The 26,593-nt window shown below is 32.5% G+C and overlaps 5 protein-coding genes across 9 annotated transcripts; 3 read left to right on the forward strand and 2 right to left on the reverse strand.

Annotated features, from left to right (window-relative positions):
- Positions 1 to 593: 593 nt before the first annotated feature.
- Positions 594 to 4,978, forward strand: LOC105633713 (S-adenosyl-L-methionine-dependent methyltransferases superfamily protein). Of its 4 annotated transcripts, none has more exons than XM_012216361.4 (9): positions 594 to 706; positions 879 to 1,129; positions 1,229 to 1,393; positions 1,482 to 1,664; positions 2,089 to 2,683; positions 2,807 to 2,919; positions 3,022 to 3,242; positions 3,970 to 4,298; positions 4,626 to 4,978. In XM_012216361.4, the coding sequence occupies exons 2-8, from the start codon at positions 893 to 895 to the stop codon at positions 4,283 to 4,285; spliced, it is 1,830 nt and encodes a 609-aa protein (XP_012071751.1). In that variant the 5' UTR covers positions 594 to 706; positions 879 to 892; the 3' UTR covers positions 4,286 to 4,298; positions 4,626 to 4,978. The 4 variants fall into 4 exon arrangements, with proteins under 4 accessions (XP_012071751.1, XP_012071758.1, XP_012071744.1 ...); XM_012216368.4 differs by having other exon boundaries at positions 599 to 753; positions 4,605 to 4,978; XM_012216354.4 differs by having other exon boundaries at positions 599 to 753.
- A 1,227-nt stretch (positions 4,979 to 6,205) lies between these two features.
- LOC105633735 (uridine kinase-like protein 5) lies at positions 6,206 to 10,114 on the forward strand. Of its 2 annotated transcripts, none has more exons than XM_037638368.2 (15): positions 6,206 to 6,308; positions 6,500 to 6,656; positions 6,743 to 6,834; positions 7,488 to 7,557; positions 7,675 to 7,790; positions 7,906 to 8,002; positions 8,106 to 8,185; positions 8,280 to 8,474; positions 8,551 to 8,634; positions 8,709 to 8,769; positions 8,855 to 8,915; positions 8,995 to 9,088; positions 9,183 to 9,230; positions 9,446 to 9,528; positions 9,601 to 9,741. In XM_037638368.2, exons 1-14 carry the CDS (start codon positions 6,306 to 6,308, stop codon positions 9,479 to 9,481), a joined length of 1,194 nt encoding a protein of 397 aa, XP_037494296.1. In that variant the 5' UTR covers positions 6,206 to 6,305; the 3' UTR covers positions 9,482 to 9,528; positions 9,601 to 9,741. The 2 variants fall into 2 exon arrangements, with proteins under 2 accessions (XP_037494296.1, XP_012071768.2); XM_012216378.4 differs by having other exon boundaries at positions 6,208 to 6,308; positions 9,158 to 9,230; positions 9,601 to 10,114.
- A 239-nt stretch (positions 10,115 to 10,353) lies between these two features.
- Positions 10,354 to 12,629, reverse strand: LOC105633744 (Surfeit locus protein 2 (SURF2)). The gene is made up of 5 exons (XM_012216389.4): positions 12,330 to 12,629; positions 12,045 to 12,142; positions 11,439 to 11,729; positions 10,830 to 10,869; positions 10,354 to 10,695 (listed from the first exon to the last, which is right to left on the reverse strand). Exons 1-5 carry the CDS (start codon positions 12,560 to 12,562, stop codon positions 10,614 to 10,616), a joined length of 744 nt encoding a protein of 247 aa, XP_012071779.1. The 5' UTR covers positions 12,563 to 12,629; the 3' UTR covers positions 10,354 to 10,613.
- A 4,766-nt stretch (positions 12,630 to 17,395) lies between these two features.
- On the forward strand, positions 17,396 to 20,259 carry LOC105633752 (GDSL-like Lipase/Acylhydrolase superfamily protein). Its single transcript, XM_012216402.3, has 5 exons — positions 17,396 to 17,866; positions 18,112 to 18,321; positions 18,412 to 18,587; positions 18,844 to 19,117; positions 19,741 to 20,259. The coding sequence occupies exons 1-5, from the start codon at positions 17,605 to 17,607 to the stop codon at positions 19,986 to 19,988; spliced, it is 1,170 nt and encodes a 389-aa protein (XP_012071792.1). The 5' UTR covers positions 17,396 to 17,604; the 3' UTR covers positions 19,989 to 20,259.
- Positions 20,260 to 20,465: 206 nt separating this feature from the next.
- Positions 20,466 to 25,077, reverse strand: SGF29A (SGF29 tudor-like domain-containing protein). Its single transcript, XM_012216415.4, has 9 exons — positions 24,759 to 25,077; positions 24,072 to 24,165; positions 23,807 to 23,883; positions 23,352 to 23,461; positions 22,903 to 22,988; positions 21,870 to 21,923; positions 21,544 to 21,697; positions 21,340 to 21,353; positions 20,466 to 20,896 (listed from the first exon to the last, which is right to left on the reverse strand). The coding sequence occupies exons 1-9, from the start codon at positions 24,874 to 24,876 to the stop codon at positions 20,794 to 20,796; spliced, it is 810 nt and encodes a 269-aa protein (XP_012071805.1). The 5' UTR covers positions 24,877 to 25,077; the 3' UTR covers positions 20,466 to 20,793.
- Positions 25,078 to 26,593: the final 1,516 nt, after the last annotated feature.

Genomic DNA, 26,593 nt, shown 5'->3' on the forward strand with positions numbered 1-26,593 from the left:
CTCTCTCTCTCTCTCTCTCTCTCTCTCTCTATATATATATATATATATATATATATATATATATATATATACACACGCCATCTCGAGAAAATAATTCACTTTTTATTTTTATTTTTTATTTTTACACAGATTAAGAAATAATAATTATTATGATTAAATAATAATCATATTCATATAATTTTTTATTATGCTCATTTTAAATAATACATAAGTAATTATCATATTAGAATAGTAAATAAAATTTAATAAAGATATAATACATAATTTAAGGATTAAATATAATATAAAAAAAAAAAATTATATTTTAAGACAAATCAAAAAGGAAAAATGGACCGTTGTATTCTTTTGGAAGGGAGAGCATATTTTTTGAATAAATTTATTTAAATACGAGGCATTGTGTATTGGGCCACACAATGGGCCTGAGACACCGTGCCCAATAATGATAAAAGAACAAGCACTAACTCCAAATACCCAAAACCGGAAAAGGAGTCCAAAAAGCCCGCAAAGTCAAACTAAAAAGCGGTATTCGATTACGATTGACGATATTTGCGCGGACACGCGTTCAAAAGCAATTCGCCATAACAAAAATGTCAAAACCCACCTAATCTATCTGATCCCACTGCTAGCATGAGCTCGAACGCACTGGATAGTCACACCATACTACTCCAGTAGCCAGTTTCTTAGCCTGTCCTGTGTACTGCACTTGGTTAGTCCCGCGAGAAAATCTTATCGCAGATTGTAAATCTGTGCACTGTAATATTCTTCCTTTCTAATTTTGTTTCGCTTTCTCTTTCTCTTTCTCTGCTTAGGATTTTGTTATTTTTGTTGAAGTCACCATCTTTACCTGTTTGTGTTGTTTCTGGGTCGGGTTTCTGCAGAGTTTGATCGAGAAATGAAGCAAAAGAGCGACCGAATCAGCACTACAAAGCTACTAACTTATGTTCTAATAGGATCCATTGTTTTTCTCGGGTTGGTTTGTTTGTACTACGGATCTTCTTTCGCTCCTGGACTCTCAAGATCCGATGATTACTCTTCAAACCATGACGGAACCGACCCATTCCTAGGCGGATTCTCCCGGAGCAATGATCTTGATGATTTTTTTCAAGAGCAAATCCCGCAAAGTATTCCTGTACGCTGAATTATTTGATTAAGATGTATTTATTCAATTTGTGCTATTTCATTTGAATTTGTGTTATTTTAATTGAATTCTGTTGTTTGGTCACTACAGATCTGTGACATAAAATACTCGGAGTTGATACCTTGTTTAGATAGAAATCTTATATATCAACTGAAATTGAAGCCTAATTTGACGTTGATGGAGCATTATGAACGGCATTGTCCTCCGCCGGACCGGCGGTTTAATTGTCTTATTCCACCGCCGGTTGGCTACAAGGTTAGCGAGAGTTGTTTTGCATGTGAGTGTTTATTTTAGTTTGGTTTCAGTTAGTTTTGATTGAACGAAATCATTTTTAGAATTCCAGATTCCAATACGATGGCCTGAGAGTAGAGATGAAGTGTGGAAGGCAAATATACCCCACACGCATCTTGCAGAAGAGAAGTCTGATCAGAATTGGATGGTTGTGAATGGGGATAAGATAAATTTTCCGGGTGGTGGAACACATTTCCATTATGGAGCTGATAAGTACATAGTTTCTCTAGCCAAGGTAATTTAATTATTATTTTTTGTATCTTCCTTTTTGTTTGCTTACTTAAAGAGAAATGCAATGGATTTGAAATGGTTAATTAAAATACAAAGTATGATGATGGGATTGGTGCTTTTTATTCTTCATTTAAATTAATGACAACTTAGGCCTGTTTGGTAAAGTTTTAGTATTGGTGGTTGTTAAAATATAAAATAACCAAGCTCCAAAATAATGGAATCAGCAGTTGATAACACATCTAAGTTAGCTGTTGGGTATAGATCAATTAAACAGCCGCATGAAACAGCTGAACCAAACATTCCTTTAACTCACTTGTCTCTCTGGTGCTATTAGTTTTAGCTTAACTATGAATTAAGGATTTTGTTACACTATTCATTGTTTATTGTTTTGTTCTTATCAAACTTATACCTCTAATTATTTCGCATAGATGCTTAGATTCCCGAATGATAAACTTCATAATGGTGGGAATATCCGGAATGTTCTTGATGTTGGTTGTGGGGTTGCAAGTTTTGGGGCTTATCTTCTTGCCCATCACATTATAGCTATGTCTCTTGCGCCTAATGATGTGCATGAAAATCAAATTCAATTTGCACTTGAAAGAGGGATTCCATCAACTCTTGGTGTCTTGGGAACAAAGAGACTTCCTTTTCCAAGCAGATCATTTGAACTGGCTCATTGTTCAAGATGTCGGATTGACTGGCTCCAGAGAGATGGAATTCTCTTATTAGAACTTGATAGAGTACTCAGACCAGGAGGATATTTTGCATACTCTTCTCCTGAAGCTTATGCACATGATCCAGAAAATCGAAGGATTTGGAACGCTATGCATGATCTTTTGAAACGAATGTGTTGGCGGGTTGTTGTAAGGAGAGATCAGACTGTTATCTGGGCAAAGCCCACAAGTAATAGCTGTTTCTTGAAAAGAGAACCTGGAACCCAACCCCCTTTGTGTAGCAGCGATGATGACCCAGATGCAACTTGGAATGTACTTATGAAGGCATGCATTTTTCCATTTTCATCAAGTAAGCTGCATTGCACTTTGCATTCAATGCGGAGTGTACATTTCTGGTTATTTTCTCCTTAAACTAAATTGGTGGTGTTTTTTCTTTCCTTGGCCATTTTCTTATACTTGCTGCTAATTGCAGAGATGCACAAGGAAAGAGGCAGTGGACTAGTTCCTTGGCCACGGAGGCTTACTGAGGCACCTCCACGCTTGGAAGAAATTGCCGTCAGTCCTGAAGTATTCCATGAAGACACTGTATGTTTCTAAGTTTTTGGCTCTGCATAAAATTATTATGTATTCATCACTTTCTCTTTGGTGCTTTCCTTTGTTAGTTGACAGCTGATTCATGTGGTGCAGATGCTATGGCAGTTTAGAGTGAACGAGTATTGGAAGCAGATGAAATCTGTTGTACGGAAGAACTATTTTAGAAACGTCATGGATATGAACTCAAACCTTGGGGGTTTTGCTGCTGCTCTCAAAGATACAGATGTCTGGGTGATGAATGTTGCTCCAATCAACCAGTCTGCTAGATTAAAGATCATTTACGATCGTGGTTTAATCGGAACTGTTCATGACTGGTACGCATGTAATAGTACTAATACATTTCTGCACTCTGACATGTTTTCCCTATTGGTATTTAGACATTTTTGCTGATAATTTCTAGATCCTGTTATTACAATATCTTAATTCTCTAACAAGGGTGTGTTTGTACATCATATGTTACACCAAGGAGATTGATAAATTCAATCTATAGCAAGAAAAAAAGACTTACAATTCATAAATTGATGATGGATGAATCTTTAAATAAATGGATTCTGAGATTGGAGGTTTTTATTTATTTATTTTTCGGGTGGGTGGGGGAATAAAAACATGCCATCCAATGCATTTTTTGTGATGAACAAGGGAGTAAATTGTTTGTGTTCCTGCAGAAACTTCATTTAGAAGTGAGTAATTTGAACTTAAAATTATGGTTTATGGAGTGGAACCGAGTATTCTTACTTCCTGTTTTCCTTATGGAATAGTTTTCTTTCCAAATTTTATTAGCAAGCATAATTTCTTTTTCTTCCTTTCTTCTGTTGTTATGATGTCATGTTTTTCTCTCAGTAACTGTAGAATAAAAGGCTGCATAATATGTCATTCAGGACTCAGCATTATAGACATTATGTTTATGTTCCCATGTATCTCATACTATTATTAATTACAGGGAGCTTGTGCCGTGGAATCCACTAGTGCTCTCTCTCAATGGATGTATTCCTCCAGTTTTTCTCCATTTGACATGATTCTTACTGTTTCTATGTTTAATAGGTGCGAAGCATTTTCCACATACCCACGTACTTATGATCTTCTTCATGCCTGGAAAATATTTACTGAGATTGAGGAGCGTGGGTGTAGTTTAGAGGATCTACTAATTGAAATGGATCGGATACTAAGGCCAGATGGGTTTGTCATCATAAGAGACAAACCGTCAATTGTAAACTATATCCGCAAATCTGTTACTGCCTTAAAGTGGGATCATTGGTTATCAGAAGTTGAACCAAGGAGTGATGCTCTCTCCTCAGGTGAAGAACGAGTTTTGATTGTGAGAAAGAAGTTATGGAGTGCAGATGATTCCACAATGTGAATATAGCTACGAGGTATATATGCTCTTTCTAATTTCTTCCTTTGCAGACATGGATTCGTTTTTTTTGCTTTTTTACTTGCATTGTTACATTAATTGAATACCAAAAAGATTGTAAATACATAGCATATAGAACCTTTATGTTTCTAGAAAGATATACAAAGTCTTTCTTTTCCCCTCAAGTATCCTCATACTCATTTTAGTATGAGACCAATATTGTTTCGGAATTTGTGGCTGTGCCTCCCCGGACGTGCTTTTCCACGGGTGCTATGTCTTTTTGAGCAAGTAAAGGTAATTAAAATCTTCTCTAAAATGATTTTAGTGTACTTTTATTGCCTTGAAGGCAGTCTGCAGCACATTTTGGAGCCGTTCTTTTGAGAGACACGATGGTAGTAGAATCCAGGAATTGTATTCTGGATCCATATTCAGAGCAGGATCGTTGGCAGAGATGGGCCTGCCGCGGGGATTGATATGATCATATATAATTGAATATGCAAGCATGAAACATGACAGGAGATAGATACGAGCAGCTCTCCTAGGTGAGAGGAAAACAGAAGCTTCTATTCAAAGTATGACTTAGAAATGATTTTCTATTTTATTTGTTTGGATGCAATTGTTTAGACTGATATAACATCAGAGCTAACCTGTGGAATTTACATTGCTTAATTTTTATAAAAATTACTCTTTTTTTTTTTCTTCTTCTTCTTCTAAGGGCATGCCTTGGCTCATCATTTTCTCATTTATTTGATTGACTTTCCCCTTGTGGGGCTGGTAGGAAAAATTGTCGAATGTGACTTGCGAGATTCATATGTGATCCATACAAATCTAAATCCTCTGTGCACAACTTAGGCATTTTTTTTTCTCTTCAATTAATTTGATTACTAAAGAAAATCTTTTGAATACTGAAAGAGTGGTTGGTGACACTGTAACTGAAGCACCCACTGCATAATTCAAACCCAATGAAATTGATATTCTTTAGTAAGAGCAAAAGTATAAATAGAAAAAGCCACCTAATTATGAGATTAGATGACAGAATTTTATTTTCTCTTAATTAGAAGTCTCAAATTCGACCTCAAAATATAGTTGGTTTAAACATTTGGGCCAATGGATTTTAAAAGCAAGATGGTTTAAAAAAAAAGAAAAAAAAATATAAATTTAATAAAGTTTAAAACTAGAATTGAGGTACTGATATGTTTTGTTTTTTAAAAATTATTAATAAAATGTTCATGGGAAAAAAAATTAAATTTTGAGAACTGAGGCAATCACTGGCTCCAGAGTCCAGACTCCCAGATGATTCCGTCCTGCAAGGAAGTCGTGGACACATGAAATTCAACTGAAGTATTATAGAAAAGATATTTTGTCGTTGAAAAATTTTTGTACCAGTTGCCTAACTACTCTTGACAAAAAAAAAAAAAAAAAAAAAAAAAAAAAAAAAAAAAAAAAATCGTACATAATTAATACATGCTACGTATTAAAATATAGTTTAGTAGTAACTAGATGTATAACTAGATAATGGATATAAATTCGAATTCCCTCCCTTAATATTTAAAAACAAGAAACACATGACATCACTATTTTTTTTTTTTTTTTTTTTTTTTTTATGAATGCAGAAAAGGGAATTAACCAGAATTACAAAGGAATTATGTGTTTAATAAGATATATGGTTGGATTTTTTTTTATTGAAATTGTCATAATTTTAATAAATAATATATCGAATCTATGTATTATGTTTTCTATTAAAAAAAAAAAAAATCTAATTGATTAATCAGATTCGATTCTCAGAGCAACATCACCCAACCCGACATTCGATTCAGAAAGCATTGGTGCCCAGCTCTAGTGTGAGGGTACAATGCACATAGGTGATATATCATACAATGAAGTTGTCCATTTGTTGAAAAGTCGTTTTTGAAAAACGACAAGTAGTTATCCACATAATAAAAAGGCAGGAATAAGAAAAAGGCAGAGGCAGGAGCAGGGCAAATGGCAAAAACGAGAGGAATAGGTCTCAGGGACGAGAAGTCACATGGTAATGTTCCCGCGTAGTTCGGTCCAATAATCAATCAAAACAGAGATCTTTTTTTAATAATTAAATAATAAAGAATTTTCATTCCAATTCAATTTCCACATCATCATCATCATCATCATCATCATCTAATTATCTTCAATAAATACCAAATAAAGAACACTGCTTTAATTAGATCTTCTTCTTTAATACAGAGAGCTATTGCTTCTGATACAAAGATGAAGAAAATGGAGCCTGAGACATTAATTGCTACTACATTATTAGCTAATGGCATCAGAAATCACCTGTCTCTTCAATCTAATGTCTCCATCTCATCTCCACTTCATCCTCCTAAACAACCCTTTGTCATTGGTATTTTAATTTAATTATTCTTTGCACTTATTTATTTTTATTTTTGTTTTTGATATTGATTAATTAATTTTTATATGTTTTTTCAGGTGTTGCTGGTGGTACTGCTTCGGGCAAAACAACTGTTTGTAATATGATCATTTCTCAGCTCCGTGATCAAGGCGTTCTTCTTATCAACCAAGTAATTTCTCTCTCTTTTCTTTTTCTTTGTTTCATTTTTTTGTTTCTGTTTCTGTTGTTTTCATTTTTTTATTTTAGAGGTTCCGAATCCTCTGTACAAAATTCGCTTGAAGATATAATCTACTCACACCAATGCTGATTGTTTTTATTCTTTTAGGCAAATAGTTTTCTTGCAGATATCAATTAAGAAATTTGGAGAACTATCATTATTTCTACATTATTGAGTAATTATGCTTTAGAATTTTAATCTTTGTTGCAATTTTTCCATTAAGATTTGCTCTTGTCGTTGTTTTTATACTTATATAGGATGTTCTTTGTTCATGAATCTGTCTTTTTGGCTTGGCTTTTTTTGTTTTAGTATTGTGAGTCGTAATAGAATGTAATGTAATATAATCAATTATATTTCTAATGTAATATTTACACTAGAAATGCGTCTTAATATATTACATTATATTTTATTATGGTTCACTAAACAAAGTTATATATAATTTCAGTATCACCGAGCTAAAGTTCATTGGTTTTTTCTACTTGTTATATGTTAGCTTTAATTTATGTGAATTGAATCAAATTTAATGTTTTGATTGGTTGGTTTCTTAATCTAATGACACTAATACCATATACTTGTCCTATTTGTATATCCAAACTTCTCTTTAGGATTCTTTTTATCACTCTCTCAGTGATGAGCAATTGGAAAAAGTTCAAGAATACAACTTTGACCATCCTGGTAATTTATCGAGTATACTCATTCCAAGTTCCAAGTTCTTCGATTAAAAATGTAGTACAATAAATATTTACGTAGATATTCTAATTATGCTTTTTTTTTTTTTTTTTTTTTCTCCAGGTGCCTTTAACACAGAGCTTCTTCTTTCATGTATGGAGAGATTGAAAAATGGACATGAAGTTACAATTCCAAATTATGATTTCAAAACCCATAAAAGCACATTAGTGGGACAAAAGGTAAATTATATAATTCACATATATTTCTTGAAATAAAATAATATATGATCTTTATAACAGTAATGGATAAAAATTATTTTTCCAGTTCAAAGCTAATTGTTTTTGTTAAGCATAGGTTAATCCTTCAGATGTAATCATCTTAGAAGGAATACTAATTCTTCATGATCCTCGAGTTCGTGAGCTTATGAACATGAAGATCTTTGTAGAGACAGGTTATTTTCCATATATAATATCACCACTTGTTATGAACATAGCTCATACCTGTCTTCTTTTTAGTATATATGATGATAACCATTACAGTCATATGAAATGCAGATTCTGACTTACGACTTGCACGAAGAATTAAACGCGATACTGTTGAAAGAGGAAGAAATATTCAAAACGTGCTCGATCAAGTCTGTGATGTTCCTTTCTTCATATTTTGTACTACTTTTTTTTTTTTTCTTTTAATTTATGTTCAAGTAATAAGTTATCTGTAAACATTTGCAGTATGCAAGATTTGTAAAGCCTAGCTTTGAAGAATTTATATTGCCATCAAAGAAATATGCAGACATTATAATTCCTCGAGGAGGAGATAATGCAGTTGCAATTGACTTGATAGTTCAACATATCCATACAAAGCTTGGCCAGCATGATTTGTGTAAAATATATCCAAATGTTTTTGTTATATCCTCAACATTTCAGGTAAAAAATCGGTATCTGCAATTTTTTCTTTTACATTCTTGAAATCATATGTTACAATGTTCTGAATTTTATTCAGATACGTGGGATGCACACACTGATCCGTGATGTCAAAACAACAAAGCACGATTTTGTATTTTATGCAGATCGACTGATTCGAATGGTAAATATTTTGAAAAACACATAATATGCATTTTGAACAATGTAAGTTAGTTTTTCTTTGAATTAATGTTTCAGGTTGTCGAACATGGTCTTGGTCACCTTCCTTTCACTGAAAGACAGATTACAACTCCGACAGGTAATCTTCATTTCATGGTAATCTCTAAAAATTTTTTTGTTGGGCATAATTAGGCCAGTTTTGGTTTCGATTTAATGATTTGCAGGATCAATTTACCCTGGAGTTGTTTTCTACAAAAGATTGTGTGGTGTATCGGTCATTAGAAGGTATGTCTTTCGAATGCGTTATCAGAACAAATGCGATTATACTAAAATTTCTTACCATTTCATTTTTTCCTTGCACAAGTGGGGAGAGCATGGAGAATGCTTTAAGAGCATGTTGCAAGGGAATCAAAATCGGTAAAATCCTCATCCATAAAGAGGGTAGCAATGGACGGCAGGTTCGGCACATGCCTTTTTTCTAGCACCTCTTGTACAAAATTTTTTACTTAATTATAATGTTCATGCAGTTAATTTATGAGAAGCTACCTGCAGACATCTCAAGCCGTCATGTCTTATTGCTCGATCCAGTTCTTGCTTCAGGTTCTAAACACAAACTCATTTCTATTTAGACTCTATGTCTGATTGAGATTGAAACTGTTTTTTTTTTTTTTTTTTTTTTGCCATTTTAGATGCTGCTTGGAAAGGCAGTTAAGAATTCTGTTTAACTGTTTCATAACAAGTGAAATTCAATTTGTTCTGTAGCAGCTTAACTGGTAACATCAAACAGACTCGTAATAACATAACCTTATGAACAGGAAACTGTGCGATTAAAGCCATATCTCTGCTGCTAAGTAAGGGCGTTCCAGAATCTAACATTATCTTCCTTAACCTTATAGCAGTAAGTCATTCAGACACTAATTGTTCCTCAAAACTGCAAACTTTATTTTTACCCTACAAGTATGATTTGCAGGCACCTCAAGGTATTCATGCAGTTTGTAACAAGTATCCAAAGGTAAAGATTGTAACATCAGAAATTGATGCGACATTAGACAATGATTTTCGTGTGATCCCAGGCATGGGGGTGTTCGGAGATCGTTACTTTGGCACTGATGAAGAGTAACACTAACATAAAGAGTTTCATCAGAACAGTTAAAAGATAACAGCTTCAGTTCTGGATAACTAGTTCTTGTTTCCAGCATTTCAACTCCTTTTTTGCTCTCCTCTTCCCTTGCTGTTTGCACTTGATCAATTTTGTTTCAGTTTATTTATGGAGGATAAAATTTTGTTAGGATAATATAGCAGCGGATCAAGGATAAACTGACGAAAAGCAGTTAAATCCAAAATGTGAATTGTGCTTAAAGCACACTAGCAGTCTGCAGAGGAGGGGGTTTTACCTTTCCTGCCACATAAAAACATCATCCAGTTTTGTGATCCTTGTTTAATTTGATAATTTGAGGTTATTTACTTTTCTTTTTTCTGATAAATTAAGTGATTATTTTGAATTGAAAAAACATACACGACACCAACACATGTTCATACGAGCTTGAGCTTGAGCTTGCAAAATATCAAATTTTCCAAAAAATAAAAAACCCAGCCTATACTTTTCTTCACATATCGAGAACCACAAACACGCTTGTGAACAGGTAAAAAAAAATGCAAACCAGATAAATTATATTCCAAATGAAAACTCGTTTGCAGATCAAGGAAAAAGAATACTTTGGAATAGAAAACAAAATAGAATGATCACCATTATAAAATTTCCATGAAACAAAAAAATAAACAAAACTTAACAATTGTCTCATACATTTTAATCAATAAAAAGAAAATTTTCTATCTTAAGATCTTATAGACTCTGGTTCCTAACATTCCATTAAAAGTCATTGCAGACCACCTGAAATGCGCTTGCAAATATTGCTATGTATAATTATATAATAATTCCATTTATGATCTTTCACCGGCAAAGATACAAAAATCTGAGCAGATTTAACTTGCAGAGTTCTTCTTAGTTTTCTTCTTTCTAGAGGCAAAGCTGCTGGGTCCAATTTCAATTGACATTCTCTTTGTGCTGTAAAGTGGAAAATAAAAAGCAGTTTCTAACTAAAGTCCTCAGTTCTCAAAAAAAAAAAAAAAAAAAAAAATCTTAAGTCCTAAAAACATTGTAGAAATAGAGAAAAAGGCATGGTAAAGCAATGTATATACCATTTAGAGAGTTCTTCTGATTCCTTGCCATTATCTTCAACTGTATCATCAAAAGAAAAAAAAACAGAATCAAATTATTGAGATCAGGTACACTGGATCTTTAGATTTCCTAGTCCTAGGTCAAAGCAGAAGAACAAACCAATTCTCAGAATAGATTGCCTCAAAATTATTAGAGGGATTATGTCTTGAGTTAATTGGGGTACAGAGCAAGTGTTAATATAACTTCTGTTGTGTAAGTTGCACAAAGAAAAAGAAGAGAAATGAACAGCAGTTATAACAGGATCTCATCAAAGTAAACTAGGATGAGCTGCTCTAGCCACTAGGAAGTCTTCAAGTTTTCTTTATCTTATAAAATCCCATTTAAAAAATACATTTCATGACACATATATCTATCACTGTAGTAAATGTTGCATTGTCATAAATCAGAGTTCTTTTAGGAAATTTTGCATATATAATTATTCCTATAATAACATAATTTCACCACTGTCTTCTATTTTTCTCCCTATTCATCCTTATTGGGTACCTAAATGAATAGAATATGCAAATATGCAACAGAAAACATTGGTTCTTTGTTAACAGTAGAGACAATACATATAAAGAGTACCACACCTGCTCCATTTTCTTCCCCACATTCCTGCCCCGACTCCTCACCAGAACCCCATCGATCTCCTCCATCATCGAAGTCCCAAGGCTCTCCCGCAGGTGGTATCCAGAAGTCAACTTCTTCAGAATCACTATCCTTATCAGAAAAATTCCTTACTTCAGAAATAATTTCGTCAACTGGCTTTGCCTCCTTTACTTTCTTTTTCTTTTTCTTCTTCTTCTTCTTCTCGACATCCATAGAAGACTTTGCTTCTTCTTCCTGTTGCTTCCCCTCAACTTTCTCAGTTTCTTTTTGTTCTGCTCACAGCAATTCACATTTGAATATCAAAGATAATTGAGTTTTAAACGTATTATCTTGAAATGAAAATGGATGTCTAAATCAAGATATTCTGTTCCAAGTTTACTTTCAAAATAACTAAGTAGGAGTTTGTTGGTTCTAGTAAGAATCATACTTAAAACTAGATACCCTTTGAATAAAGATTCAAATTATTCAAATATAAAAACCTCATCCTATTCCAGGAAGTGCATTCCTTTTCCTAATTCCAGAATGAACCAAAAGTGACAACAAAAATTCAGGAACCACCAACAATCTTTTGCAAGTAATCAACAAACCTAATTTGTTAAGGAACCTTTTTCCATTGATGTGCTTCCATATGTGTTCCTCAGACTTATTGACAGTATCCCCAGTCAGTTTGCATATCAATTTTGAACTGAAAAGGAAGAAAAAACAAATAAAAAATTCTCTAGTTTAGACACAAAATTCACCATCCAATTAAAGCAGACTTTTCCCGAAAAAAAAAAAAAAAACTTTAATGCAACCCATGAAAAATTAAACTAAAAAAACAAAAATCATAAAGAAAGAGAACGGAAAGAAATGATAGGTTGGTTTAGAATTACCGGGAAAGAGGGTCTTGCTTGAACATGTTGAGAGGGGGCTTATTGTTGGCCAAAGCGAAGTCGATAAGTCCCAAACGACATCGTTTGCTCTGTGAATACGATTCCTTGTCTTTGGATAGCATCTCGTGCCCCGTCTCTACGCATTTGAACCTGCCATTTTCGAGCTGTGTGAAGCTCGGGGAGCCAAGCAAGTTGTTCCCTTCCATTTTTCCTTTATTGCTATCCTCGGCCATCGCCTTCGCTGCTGCTGCTTCCCCTTGACGGAAAGCACAGGTTATGTTATGTTTGTACGTGCTAGACCAAACAATGAAACAACGTCGTTTCATACCCTAGAGTTTTGTTAGATAAAATGAGAGCGTTTTAGGCATTTTGCATAATTTTGCTGTAACTCTTGATAAAAACTATCTGAAAATGCAAGGAAAGTAATTTTTTGCCTTTCATAATGTTATGTAAATCAATATTTTTTATGTATTAACTTGTGATTTTTTTCTATTTTAGTGTCTGAACGGAAAATGATTTCAATTGTGTATCTGGATTTCTATTTGTTTTTTATTTTAGTATCTTGATGAGTTGGACAATCGAAAAATAATATAAGACTTAACGGGAGCCACTTTTACCTAGCTGAAAATTTCTTTGGCCTGACATTTAATCCATGTCATCACGCCGATGTGGCAAATGTCTTGAAATAACCATCCCAACCTCACTTAATTGAACTAAAACCCTAAACTTCTTTACTTTCCTCGTTTCTTTTTTTTGTTTTTAGCGCTCTCTCTTAATTTCCAATCTACATTTGACCTTCTCCCTCAAGTAATTTCAACATATTCACAAGAATATAGTGCAAATGGTAACTATTAGATAATAACGAGATAGAGAGAGAAAGCAACCAAAGATAAGAACTTTTGCTTGCGTCAATGACCAGCAACTACACGGAGAAAAATGAAGCCAAAGTTGTTGTTGCTCTTTTCTATCACATCCCTTAGAACGTCAGGTTTTGCAAATCCTTCATTTTGAGCAAATATCTTTTCTATTTTATTATATCTTTTGTTCTGTGTAAGACTTTTATATAATATATTGACAACATTGAGGACGGTGTAGAAATGATGATGGAAGTGAGAAAGAGGGAGATATAATCTTGTAATTTAAAATATTTACATAGAATAAGAGGATCTTTATATTTTGTTGGAGCTTTTTTTTTTCTTTGGAAGTATTTGGTTACTAGGAAAGTTGAGGAAGCCAAAGAGAGATAAAAAAAAAAAAAAAAAAAAAAAAAAACAGAGATGAACTGACAGAAGGAGAGAGAGAGAGAGTTAGAGGGATAGATCGATAGAGCTGAGAGAGAGGAAGACGAGGGATTGAGATTTTTTTCCTTACTGCAAATATGGCATTTGCATCCGAGAGAGAGAGAGAGAGAGAGAGAGAGGGAAAACTAAGGAGGTTTAGTATGATTAAATGTCAGTCTAAAATAAGTGTCCAGCTAGGTAAAAGTGGCTACTGTATTTTTCGATTTTTCATTTCACCACGAGATATTAAATTAAAAAAAAAATAAAAATAAAAATATTCAATTGATAACATTTTTCCATTAGATATAAAAATAGAAAAAAATTACAAATTCAGACATTAAAGACATAATTAATTTGACTATGACTAATTTATAATACAGTTAGGAACGTATGGTTCAGTTGATTAATACAACTTACTGCATCAAATAATTAAATTTAAGACATTCAATAAGAATTTCGATCGGCAACAACTATTTGATTTGTGTTTATTTATATTATATTTATCTTATAAAATAAGTACTATTAATTTTCTAAATTAATATTTTTATGTGATGATTTTATTCATAATTGTTTAAATAATAAATAATTATTGAACATCATTTATAAAAAATTTAATTATTTTTTTAAATCAAAGTAGTATTTTTATTCTTATAACTTATTAAAACAGAAAATTATTTACAACTTATATATTACTTGTCTTTTCGTATTTTAATAATATATATATTTTTTACTTGCATGAAGTCTACGTCGGTTCTAACAATTCACAAACCTGGCTAATTTCGAGAGAATAAGAATCATTATTATAATCTACCAAATAATGAACATTCATTATCGATTCTAACAATCCACAAACCTAACTAATTCCGGGAGAATAACAATCATTATTACAATCTACCAAATAATGAACATTCACTGACCAACACTTATCAGTTACTGATTGACTACCAATTATGAATAATCACTATCAATTATCAATAAGTAAAAATAGCTAAATCAAGTAGAGCTTTTATTTTATTTTATTTATATAAATTAATTAATTAAACTTTTTATTTTTTTGATTTAAAACATAGAGTGCATATTGATTCTTTGAATCCTTAATTTTTATAATATTGAATGGGAATAAAAATTAAAAATTTTTTTTATTAATGGCATTGTAGTTTATATGTTTATTAGTAGTAAACCAGTTTTATGACCCCATAAAAAACAGATCACCGACTTTATTTCAGTTTTACTCGAACCACACGATCATAATATTGCAATGATTGATAACCAAATGTATGTACTAGGTGTAGACCTATCTGCATTCATGCCGTGTATCTTACCTCAATCCCTAAAGTAAAATGGGGATGAAAACAACACTCCAATTAATATTTTATTTAGGGTAAATTATTATTTAGTCCCTCAGATTTTACATAATTAATCAACTAATCACAGGTTTTCAGAAAATATCTAGCTAGTCCCTCAGGTTTAACTCCGTCTAATTAAAAGGTCCTTCCGTCCGAAAAGTTGATTTTTTTCCGTTAATTATAGAGTAAAAGACTAAAATACCCCTCCCCAGCTGACGTGGACCAGAAGGGAAAATTATTATCTAGTCCCTCAGGTTTTACATAATTATCTAACTAATTCCAAATTTTGCGCAAATATTTAACTAGTCCCTCAGGTTTAACTCCGTCTAATTGAAAGGTCCTTCCGTCCGAAAAGTTAGTTTTTTTCCGTTAATTGAAGACTAAAAGACTAAAACACCTCTCCCTAGCTGACATGGACCAGTATGAAGCGATAAGGGAGGGAATTGTATAAACTAAAAGACTAAATAATAATTTTCCCTATAATTTTATGCACATGTAGAATTATATAGACTAAGCTTAATTACACGAGTAGGAAAATTAGCTTCGCTAAATTTAAAAATGAAAATTGAAGAGTTTCATATAAAGTCGATGGAGACAATTACTTTTTTTATCTATAGATAATTACTTTTTTTATCTATAAATAACTATTATTTTAGAGCCGGTGTTTTCTCCGCAAATATATATTTTTTTAGAATATTAATGAGTAATTAATTTTTTTTCAAATTTATCCTTATTTATATTAAATTTAATAATTATTTTTATAATTTTCCAAAATCATATAACATCTCCTCTCTTACTTAAGGTTACATAATAAAATTAATTAATATTTTGTTATAATTTATAAGAATAAATTTACTTACTTAATTACCATAAAAACATTAAAAGTATTTATGAATAGATGGAATACTTTGTTTTTTTTTTTTTAGATTTTATCAATGATAATAGTAATGTTTCTTGATAAAATTTGCATATTAAATATGAATAAAATAGAAAATTATGTTTATTACTTTTTTTCTAAAAAAGAAACTATGATGATAATTTGGGGTAAAAAGAAAAAGGGTAAATTATTTAGTCTTTTAGTTTATACAATCCCCTCCCTTATCGCTTCATACTGGTCCACGTCAGCTAGGGAAATGTGTTTTAGTCTTTTAGTCTTCAATTAACGGAAAAAAACTAACTTTTCAGACGGAAGGACTTTTCAATTAGACGGAGTTAAACCTGAGGGACTAGTTAGATATTTACGTAAAACTTGGGATTAGTTAGATAATTATGTAAAACCTGAGGGACTAGATAATAATTTTTTCTTATGGTCCACGTCAGCTGGGGAGGGATATTTTAGTCTTTTACTCTATAATTAACGGAAAAAAACCAACTTTTCGGACGGAAGGACCTTTTAATTAGACATAGTTAAACCTGAGGGACTAGCTAAATATTTTCTCAAAACCTGTGATTAGTTAGTTAATTATGCAAAACCTGAGGGACTAAATAATAATATTGCAATGATTGATAACCAATTGTATGTACTAGGTGTAGACCTATCTGCTTTCATGCCGTGTATCTTACCTCAACCCCTAAAGTAAAATGGGGATGAAAACAACGCTCCAATTAATATTTTATTTATAAAAGTTAAAAATCATTACTTTTATTGTGAAGAGTTATAAAATTATTTAAAAAAAAATGATATTTAAGGTGTGCTACATGTATTTTAAAAATAAAAAAAACTATAAAATCTTTTGTTAAAATTTAATGGTTGAAATCTTACATTTCGAATTATCAGAAGATTCAGATTTAATGAATCATTCCGTGTAAATTTTATATCTTTTATCATTAATTCTCAGTGCAAATGCAAAGAAAATGCTTTTAAAATAAAAATTCAGTATGTGTCAATTTGAACTATGCGGATTAATTGATTCAATCACAAATCAATCGGTTCAATTTTATTTTATTTTTTAAAACTTTAAAGTAAAACTGCTTCAATTTTAAGTTTCATTCTCTGGGCTAAGACAATTGATTAGATAGTTTAATACTATCTTTTCAAATAATCGTAAAATTTGTGAATTTTAAAAATAATCAATTATTTTTTATTTTTGCTCTTTGGATGTGACAAACAGTGATTGCTTCGCTCTTTTAATAATTTATTTGAATTCATAGAGATTAAAATTAATATACTCAGTTAACTTAATAATTTATTACTAATCAAATGATCAAATGATATTTTTAAGTGAAAATTCAAACGCAGTAAGTATTTGGAAGGGAGAAAGCAACGGTGATGTTTTTTTTTTTTTTTTGGTTTTTGGTGAGAACTATGATATAAAGCTACCTTTCCACTGTTGGCATTCCAAGGCGGTGTCAGTGGATCACAGCCGAAACGAAGGAAAATAAACAAATAAATAAAAGTTTAACAAATTTAAATTTTGGGCAGAAAAAATGGAAATATTAACCAATCTTGCATGCCAGTTGCCAGACAACAACAAAATCTTCAATGCCAGAAAGCAAGAAAACACCCAAATCAAACATACAAGATTTTTTGTAAGCACATGGCTCACTCATTATCCACATCTATAAAAGTAGATAGAGACACCCATTTTCCTAAATCAAGCTGCTTCTTTTTTCTTTTTTACTTTCTACGTTTCTTTCACACTTTCAAGAATGAGGTACATTTCTGGAATAGTTACAACGGGATGTTGGAGATTATTGGCCATTTTGTTAATTTCTTCATGGGTTTTGAGTATAAAGAGTGATACTATAGCACCATGTAAGTTTCCTGCAATTTATAACTTCGGGGACTCAAATTCAGACACTGGTGGGATATCTGCTGCGTTTGAGCCGATTAGAGCTCCTTATGGTGAAGCTTTCTTTCACAAACCTGCGGGAAGAGATTCTGATGGCCGCCTTATCATAGACTTCATAGGTAAAAACCAGAACTTTCCTCTTTTTTTTTTTTTTTTTTTCTTCTTATTTTTGTTAATAGACTCTTAACGGATTGATACTCGCATTTTGGTGACAGTCGGACAGACTCTAGTACTAATAATGGATTTATTTTTGTTAATTAGATTATTAAAGGATTGAAACTTGAAACTTGCAGTTCTGGAGACTATTTTATTACCTTTTTATTTATTTTTTTGGGAGCTAATATGAGTTGGTATCTTTTTGCAGCTGAGACGTTAAAATTGCCTTACCTGAGTGCTTACTTGAATTCTATCGGGACAAATTATAGGCATGGAGCCAACTTTGCTACAGGAGGATCAACAATTAGAAGGCAAAATGAGACTATATTTGAATATGGGATTAGTCCTTTTTCTCTTGATATGCAGATTGTGCAATTCGATCAATTTAAGTCAAGAACTGCGGATCTTTACAATGAAGGTTCAAATCTAATCTTGCTATTTACCATAAATCTAAATTTTACCACATGTGAGTTGTTAAAGCTTTTTCTTTTTTTCTTATGATGTTCAGTGAAGAATAATACCCATGAGGCAGGGAAGCTCCCAAGACCTGATGAATTTGCAAAGGCTCTTTACACTTTTGATATTGGCCAAAATGATCTTTCAGTTGGTTTTAGAAAGATGAGCATTGATCAACTGAGAGCAGCAATGCCAGATATCATTAACCAGTTAGCTACAGCAGTCCAAGTACTAAGTTCTATTATGCTAGCTTATATTCTTTTTATTTTTATTTTTATTTTTTTTGGATATAAAACATCGAAAGTATTTGAGGGGATGCAGGATTTGAACCTCTGAACATTATATGGACTATTAGACAGACATGCGGCCACCAGCCGATTAGTTCACCGGCTACCATTCTTATATTGATTGCTGGAAATAACTAGCTTTAGATATTTTGCACATTAAGGATGATGGGTGATTATATGATTTGTATGTGTTTCAGCATTTATATCAGCAAGGAGGGAGATCATTTTGGATACATAATACAGGCCCTATTGGTTGCTTGCCAGTGAATCTATTCTATGTATCAAATCCACCTGCTGGTTATCTTGATGAACATGGCTGTATCAAGGCACAAAATGACATGGCTGTAGAGTTTAATAGCAAGCTTAAGGAGAGAGTTGTTAAACTAAGAGCAGAATTACCAGAAGCTGCAATTACTTATGTGGATGTATATGCTGCTAAGTATGGACTTATAAGCAATGCAAAGAATCTAGGTAATTAAAATACCTGTCAAGATATAGCATAACTTTTTTTTCTAAGCCATCATGCTACTTTTATCTTATGTTTAAGTCTAACTATTTTGAGTAATAAGCTTTGGCTTAACTGGTTCAAATCCTCCAATTCGCATTATATGCCATAACTTATTTGTTTTTTTCTTTTTCTTCTTCTTTGTTAACTCTCCAATTCCATAGCATTTCCTGACATTTTGTCACAAATGAATTCTAGTAGGATTATGATTAACCAAAAAGAAAACAGAAGGGGTGGGATTGAAAACAGTTGTAACCCTCCAATTCTACTGGAATTAAGCTTATTAGTTTTTTCTTTTCTTCTTTTTTTTTTCCTTTTCTTTTTTGTTGGGGTTAATAAGGCTCTGCTTGGGGTCCATTTGCAACAAAATGTCCGAATGACAATTGATTGGAAAGAATCACGTCCAACAAAATGTCATGAAATGCTGCTGCTATAGAAATGTATTGACCACAATTTCAGCATTATCCTCGTTAATGGGATTCAATATTTTATTGTAATGAAGTTACGACAATGTCTTTTATGGAAAATGAAAGGATTTTTTTCCTGCTTGGTCTCTTATATAATCTTACAAATGTGTCTTAATTTGCAGGAATGGCTGATCCATTGAAGGTCTGCTGTGGATATCATGTGAAATTTGACCATATATGGTGTGGGAATAAAGGAAGTGTTAACAATAGTGAAGTCTATGGTGCCTCCTGCAAAGACCCGTCACTCTTTATAAGCTGGGACGGTGTGCACTACACTGAGGCTGCAAATCAATGGGTTGCTGATCATACACAGAATGGTTCATTGACCGACCCTCCGATTCCAATTACTCATGCATGTCATAGGCTGTAAGTATAAATAAGGAGCAGGTTAACAACCTGGAATATTGATTAGCATTGGAGAATTTGGCACTAGAATAACTTGTTCGTCACGTGTGCGAAGGTAAGGGTTGAATGTGTTTTGTTCGAGGTCGATTATGAGATGTCTTTTAAGAATTTTACTTAGATTCAAAAGGAGTTATAAATGTCCCCTTCCCTTGTTTCAAATTCTCTGATCTTCAATCCATGTTGAAAAACTATTGGGTTCAATTAGCAATTGAAACAAGGAATGCATCAATCTGATATATTTATCTTGTATCTAAGAAAGCAATTTTGGCTTGTCTAAAACCAACCAATGTCCTAATAAAGTATGAAGCATAGCAGCATTTTACATAGTAGCATAAGGCCATCTAGTGTCCTAATGGACTCCTACAATGCCTCTCCAAGTGCAGCATTAAACCATGGTCCTCTCCTTCCCTCCCTCTCTCATATTTGTTAGATTGCCAGAAAATAGATCCACATATGTTCTGCTTTCATTAATCTATCAGGATAATCCATACCAACTATTATTTACAGAGTATCATGCAGAGTTTTCACGCTCGCTGCTATGATCCATCTTCCATGGCAATCCTGCATTTGCAATTCGGAAGAAACTCTAACCTAACTCCCTAATTTTCAAGCAAAAGCTCGAATGAAAACGAACATTGCTACTACATAGTGAAACAAGTACAAATGTTATGTCTCTTTAGTTGAAATGAGAAAGTCAGGAAAAGGAGTGAGACAATCATTTGGCATTCAAAACCGCACAACTTTAAATATACACGACTGTGAACAAGTATTCATTGACGGTGTCCTTCTGGTAAGGGAACCACGTTGTAAAAAGGTACTGCTCGCTGAGGCAGCGCTCCATCTTCCTCATCATCATCGAATTCCAGTAAATACCTGTTCAACAAAAACAAGAAGATGGATAATGTAATGCTACCATAAAAAATAACAGCACGAACTCAAAAGAGTCAAAAGGTCTGACAAGTTTAATCTACCGATGACTGATACATAATTCTGTTTCAAACTATATAATAAATAATAATCATATGAATACAATGTTCTGCATTTTATTTCTTTCTTTTTCCTTTTTTTTTTTTTTTTACTTGAAAATTCATAAAGAATGTTCTCCTTGCCTATTTTTATCATTCATTTTAGATTTCAAAGATCATTGTATAAATTAATTAGTGCGACAAGCTATTTATTTTGACAACAATCCACAGGAGAGAAAGGAGAGAGAGAATAAGTATAACACTGATATTGTCCATGCAATGCCACATTAACGGTGTTAAATTTCCACAAACAGGACAATGAGGATGAAAACTAAGGAGGATGTCACTTACTCCTCTGTCTTTCTCTGAAAATGTAGGAACAGTTGATTAAGGGCAACCCATAGCATGCACATTAAAAATTAACAGTCAGTCCAAAGTCAGAGTTGTAGAGCATATTCAAAATTGAGTAACAAAACAACCAAAAAATAAAATTTCATAAGCAACGTAGAACCACTAATCTTGGTTATATCAAAAATAGAAAGATGGAACATTTACCTTCCGTGAGGGACTAACAACAGTGGCCTTATAGAGAGCTGTTGTTCCTGGATAAACAGCCAAAACATGTCTTCCAGGAGGAAAATCAGGAGCACTAGATGGATCATTTTTCTTGGGGAAAGGTATAATACATGACATAGGCAGCTTGTACTTTCTGAAAGTAACAATGACAAAATAAATACTATTCCTTTCAGTTAACTACCAGCATGCTTACAGTAAGTTTTGTAATGAGTAATCAGAACTAATATTAAAGACCAGAGAAAAAGAAGACCATGGAATAACCAATTCAGTGAGGCAACTTAGAGGGCATCTTTAATCAAACATACCTTTGGCCACCACCTTCCTCGTCATCACCTGGCTCCTCATCAAGTACTTCAAATCTGCACATGAAGAAAAAAAAATGCTAGATAAAGGGGGAAAAAAAAATCTGAAACTGAAATAGAGGACTCATAGAGCAGTGTTCTCTCAAACATTATGCCCCATCACCATATTTAGAAAAAAATAAAAGCATGACAATTTAATCTGACTCAAACAAACAAACAACTCATAATAAGCTCCATAATACACTCATTAATTCCACTCCTTTATTTGATGAGTAAAAACTTTCAGTTACAGCTAGAGCTAGAATAACTCGACCTTAACTAATCTGAGAATCCGTGACTTGAAACAACTAAGTGAAATGAGGAATGAAACATATATGTTACGCCATAGTTAAACTTTCTCCAACTCAGAGTTTTATTCCTTAGTTCTTTTTTTTTTGGTCTTTTCTTCTCTTAAAAAAGACCAGGTTTTTCAATGCCAAGCAAATTCCAAATATTTTTAGCATTCCATAATAGTGGTTAGTTGCATACTGTAATGTAAAAATGTTCACCGCTGATGGAAAATAATAGTGATAACCGAAAAAAAAAAAAAGCTAGTTAGCATATCGGTAACAATAATTGATTAGCAATTACAGCCAGGGAAATAGTCAAAACAAGAGATTCATTAGGATAAACACAGATGATATAGTAGTCCTTGATTTTTCCCCCATTATGGAACACATTATCATGTGCTGTGCTAATCTACCTAAGGCAATGCTACATTAGCTGACATAAATCTCCCCCATTTGGAGAACTTGCACTCTTTAGTTATATAACCATGAATAGAGATCATAGTATCATCAACAAACAAACACATGCATATTGTGACATGGGGGCATCAAGAAAACTATGAAAAAAATGAATGAATCAATGTGCGGGAACCATGTTTTCAAGAATCAATATATAGGCACTATGTTGTCAATGGTCAAATAAAACAATATCTCCAATAACCATGGCCAACAAAGAACCAAAGGATCTAAAGTATAGGAATTATACTCACTCTTTCGTTTCCCTATCGAATTGTATCACCTTTACAACGAACCACTCGTCTTTTTCAGCGTTATTACCTGTGACCCTAGCTGCTACCTGAGGACAAATCAATCCCTTCAGTGTGAAATAACGAACTTAAATTGTACTTCCATATTCAGGCAAGCAAATATGTTATTTAACATATGGCAACAACCACAAAAGAACAGTCAACCAAGAGCTACATACATGTTAGTTTAGACATTAATTTAAATGATGAATTACTGTTTCGTTCGAAGGATTGTTAAAATACATGTCCATATTAGTGAATTTTATCAAACTTTAAGGACTAAATAGTTGTCCAAAATTGTAACGACCAATTAATTCGACAAAAAATAGAGGTCCTAATTTGTATATCAGGTCAAGCTTCATGAACTAAACAGTAACTACACCTTAAAAAAAAAAAAAAAGCTACATACACACCTGTTCACCCTTTAGACTAGCACAAGCCTCAAGTTGATTTCTCATTGAAGGAGAAAGCCTTGAGATATCAGAATCAGTTTTCATTCTTTTCCTTTTTTGGTCACTACCATCTGCATTTATTTAACATTTTAATCAATATGGAGAGAGAAGTTTCACAAATAAATACATTAGAATCTCAATGAAATCTTCATCATTAGTATAAGTCATCTATTAATGGTTTAGAAGAACTTAAAAAGCATAGATGCTGTTCTATTTTATAAATTTCTTTCTTAGTTCATCTATACAAAAGGTCGTCATCCTTGCTATTACGTTCTAAACTCAAAAGGCATAAACACTATTCTATATTAGAAATTTCTTTCTTAGTCAAACAAAGGTCTTTATTCATCTTATATTAACACAATAAACATATTAAATATCACTGGAAGGAGTCAAGTAGCTCAATTTGTACCCCATACCTATCCTCCTCCGTTGTTGCCCAGGAGGACCTGATGGAAGCAGAGCATCCAGTTGACTTAACAAGATGTTGGAAACACTGCATCCACCATCCAAAAACAATGGATTGGTGAAAAACATTGGAATGTGTTAGGCACATCAAAACCAATAAAACAACATATATATAGCATAAAATTACTGAGTAAGCACAAACTCAACATCAACCATGAGACAGAAGGAATAAATATATAGAAGCCACATATTTATTATACATATTAATGGACATACTGTACTTCAGTCTCTGAAAGATCCTTGGCTTGAGTGTACAAACTTTTCAGTCTTGATAAAGAATTATCACCAGGTTTCTCAACCACCTCAGGAGCTGCATTTTTAAGTTAAGAGTCAATAGAAATAAGTAGTGATTCATCGTAAAAAACAAGCATCAATATGAAAGCATTTCAGTTAAGAGTCAATAGAAATAAGCAAGGTACGTTGTCAAAAACAAGCATCAATATGATAAACAAAAGGGAAAAAAATTTAATAACAAGGGAATTTGACACAATTGTCACCTACTGTTTTATTGATTGACTGTCTAGTAAGAAGAAATAAGATGAGGAAAAAAAAACGATGCCATTCATTTTGTGTCAAAAGAATCACATTAAGAAATTTCTATATCTGACAAATAACTCAACTTACAAGAATTTTAGCAACTAGAAAAGTCATAAATTGATTTCCCAAAATTACATCACAAATAATTCATTTAATTACCACATCAAAACAAACCCAACAAGCAAAATCTCAAATTAAGCCAAACACAACAAAATTTAATCAAAATCAAAAAAATCCCATCAAGACACTATTGGGAACATTCATCAAATAACAACCCCGTTAACCTCAGACCAACCAAGTATCAAAATTCAAAGCACATTAGATCATTAAATTTGCTAAAAATACAGTTAGAATCAAATGACTTACTAGTTTGAAGCTTCTTATGCATCTTATTGATCTCGGAAAGTACTTCCTCCTGCTCTTTCCTTAACCGATCGAGCTCTCTCGAGTTCTCCAAAATTCCTGCAATCTCCGGCGACGACATCTTTTTTGAAATTCTTTTAATATTTAATCCCCTTGTCGGAGAATCAGAAACCAATATTTGTGTATGTTGTACACAGAAAGCTCGATTCTTTCTTGTTACTGTTCCACTTCGATCACCTCTTACGTTGTTGGAAAATTTCTATGCCAGTAGAATCGAAAAAAGGAAGGGTTTTTATTTGTTCTTTTTAATTTTTTTTCAGTTTTTATAGTTTTTTTAGTTTATAAAGTACTAAGAGACGATTTATTTTTCTAGTTAATTTATAATTAAAAAGGAAATTAATGGATAATGAGGTTTGTTATTATAAATATTTTATTTTTACGACAAATTTACAATCGAAAATGTTTTATCCAGGATCGCCACGTGGATAATCTACAGTGAAGGTCCAGTGTAAAAACTTTACAGCTCTCGATGTTCTGCCACGTTTAGATCCTAATGCACTTTTCCTTTGATCTGACTAGATTTTATATACACAAATATACTTGGTCATCCGCCTGCTTATTAGGATTGGATCCCCGCCATGAACTTATTTTGCATGATGTCTGAATATTGATTTTAGTATGGAGGAGTTTGGTTACAAAAACAAGTTTCTTCAGACCATACTTTTGCTATCATGGATTGAGGACCATGATGCCATGATCCTGCAGAAATGGGCAGGACTTTCACAAGTGCTTGGAGGATCGGTGCGCCTATCAGAATGTCTTAAATCGGAACGTCAACATCTAACCAGTGACCCGAGCAGACGAGGACAATCTCTAACACACCTGTTTTATCTTTTTAAAAAATAATTTTTTTATAAATATTTATAAAACCTTACAAATTCAATCTATAAAATTAAGATATTTATAAAAAAACAAAAATAATTATCTGAAAATTATTGTTTATTGTGCTTACAATATTTTCAAAGATCCTGTCTTTGTATTAAGATTATTTTTTAATCATCCATTTTGACGTAACATCGTACAAATATTTCATATAATTTACAGGGATATGTAAATTCTTTTTCATATAGAATTAAATAATTAATTGAGTCTGATGTTTTATATTGACTTGTTTGATAATTACTTGAGTCTCTTAATTAGTTGACTATATTCCAAACACGATAAATGTAAAATGATGAAAATATCAGTTTAAGAAAAATGCCAGAAAATTCTGAATTTAATATTTAAATTCCTTTCTCTTGAAAATGTATGCTGCAATTTCTTAGCCAAATAATTAATTACACATTCAAAGGCATACCAAAAATTAACAAGAACCACAACTAAACCATAAACACATTCAAACCAGCGGTGGTGAAGCAAACCTCATCAAAGACTCTGAGTCTCTAAAGGAGTGGATGTGACACCCTAAGCGAATTTCATATAGAATGAGCATAATATAAGAGTAATGTAGATAAGTAAAGATAAGCCTTGCACTAACAAAACACATTTTAGACTATAAAGATGTTCTAATTCAGAAATAAATCTGTACGGGTGACTCAAAGCGGATAATATTGTTGTCATCGATCTATATATTTCATAGGTTTGGGGTCTTTTTTTTATGTTCTTAGTTCTATATTAGAAATGATTAAAGATTTATGATTTAAAATTTGGCCTGATAAATTCATAATTGCTATGTTATTATATCTTTTAAATTTGATAACTCCACAATTTTTATTTGATTTTCCTCTTCTTGGACATATCAGAATCATCAAATAATATATTACTATAGGTTTTTATTT

The sequence above is a fragment of the Jatropha curcas genome, chromosome 11 (genome assembly GCF_041381405.1).
Source record: "Jatropha curcas cultivar XTBG-Jc1 chromosome 11, XTBG_Jcur_1.0, whole genome shotgun sequence".
In the NCBI taxonomy this organism is placed as follows: Eukaryota; Viridiplantae; Streptophyta; class Magnoliopsida; order Malpighiales; family Euphorbiaceae; genus Jatropha; species Jatropha curcas.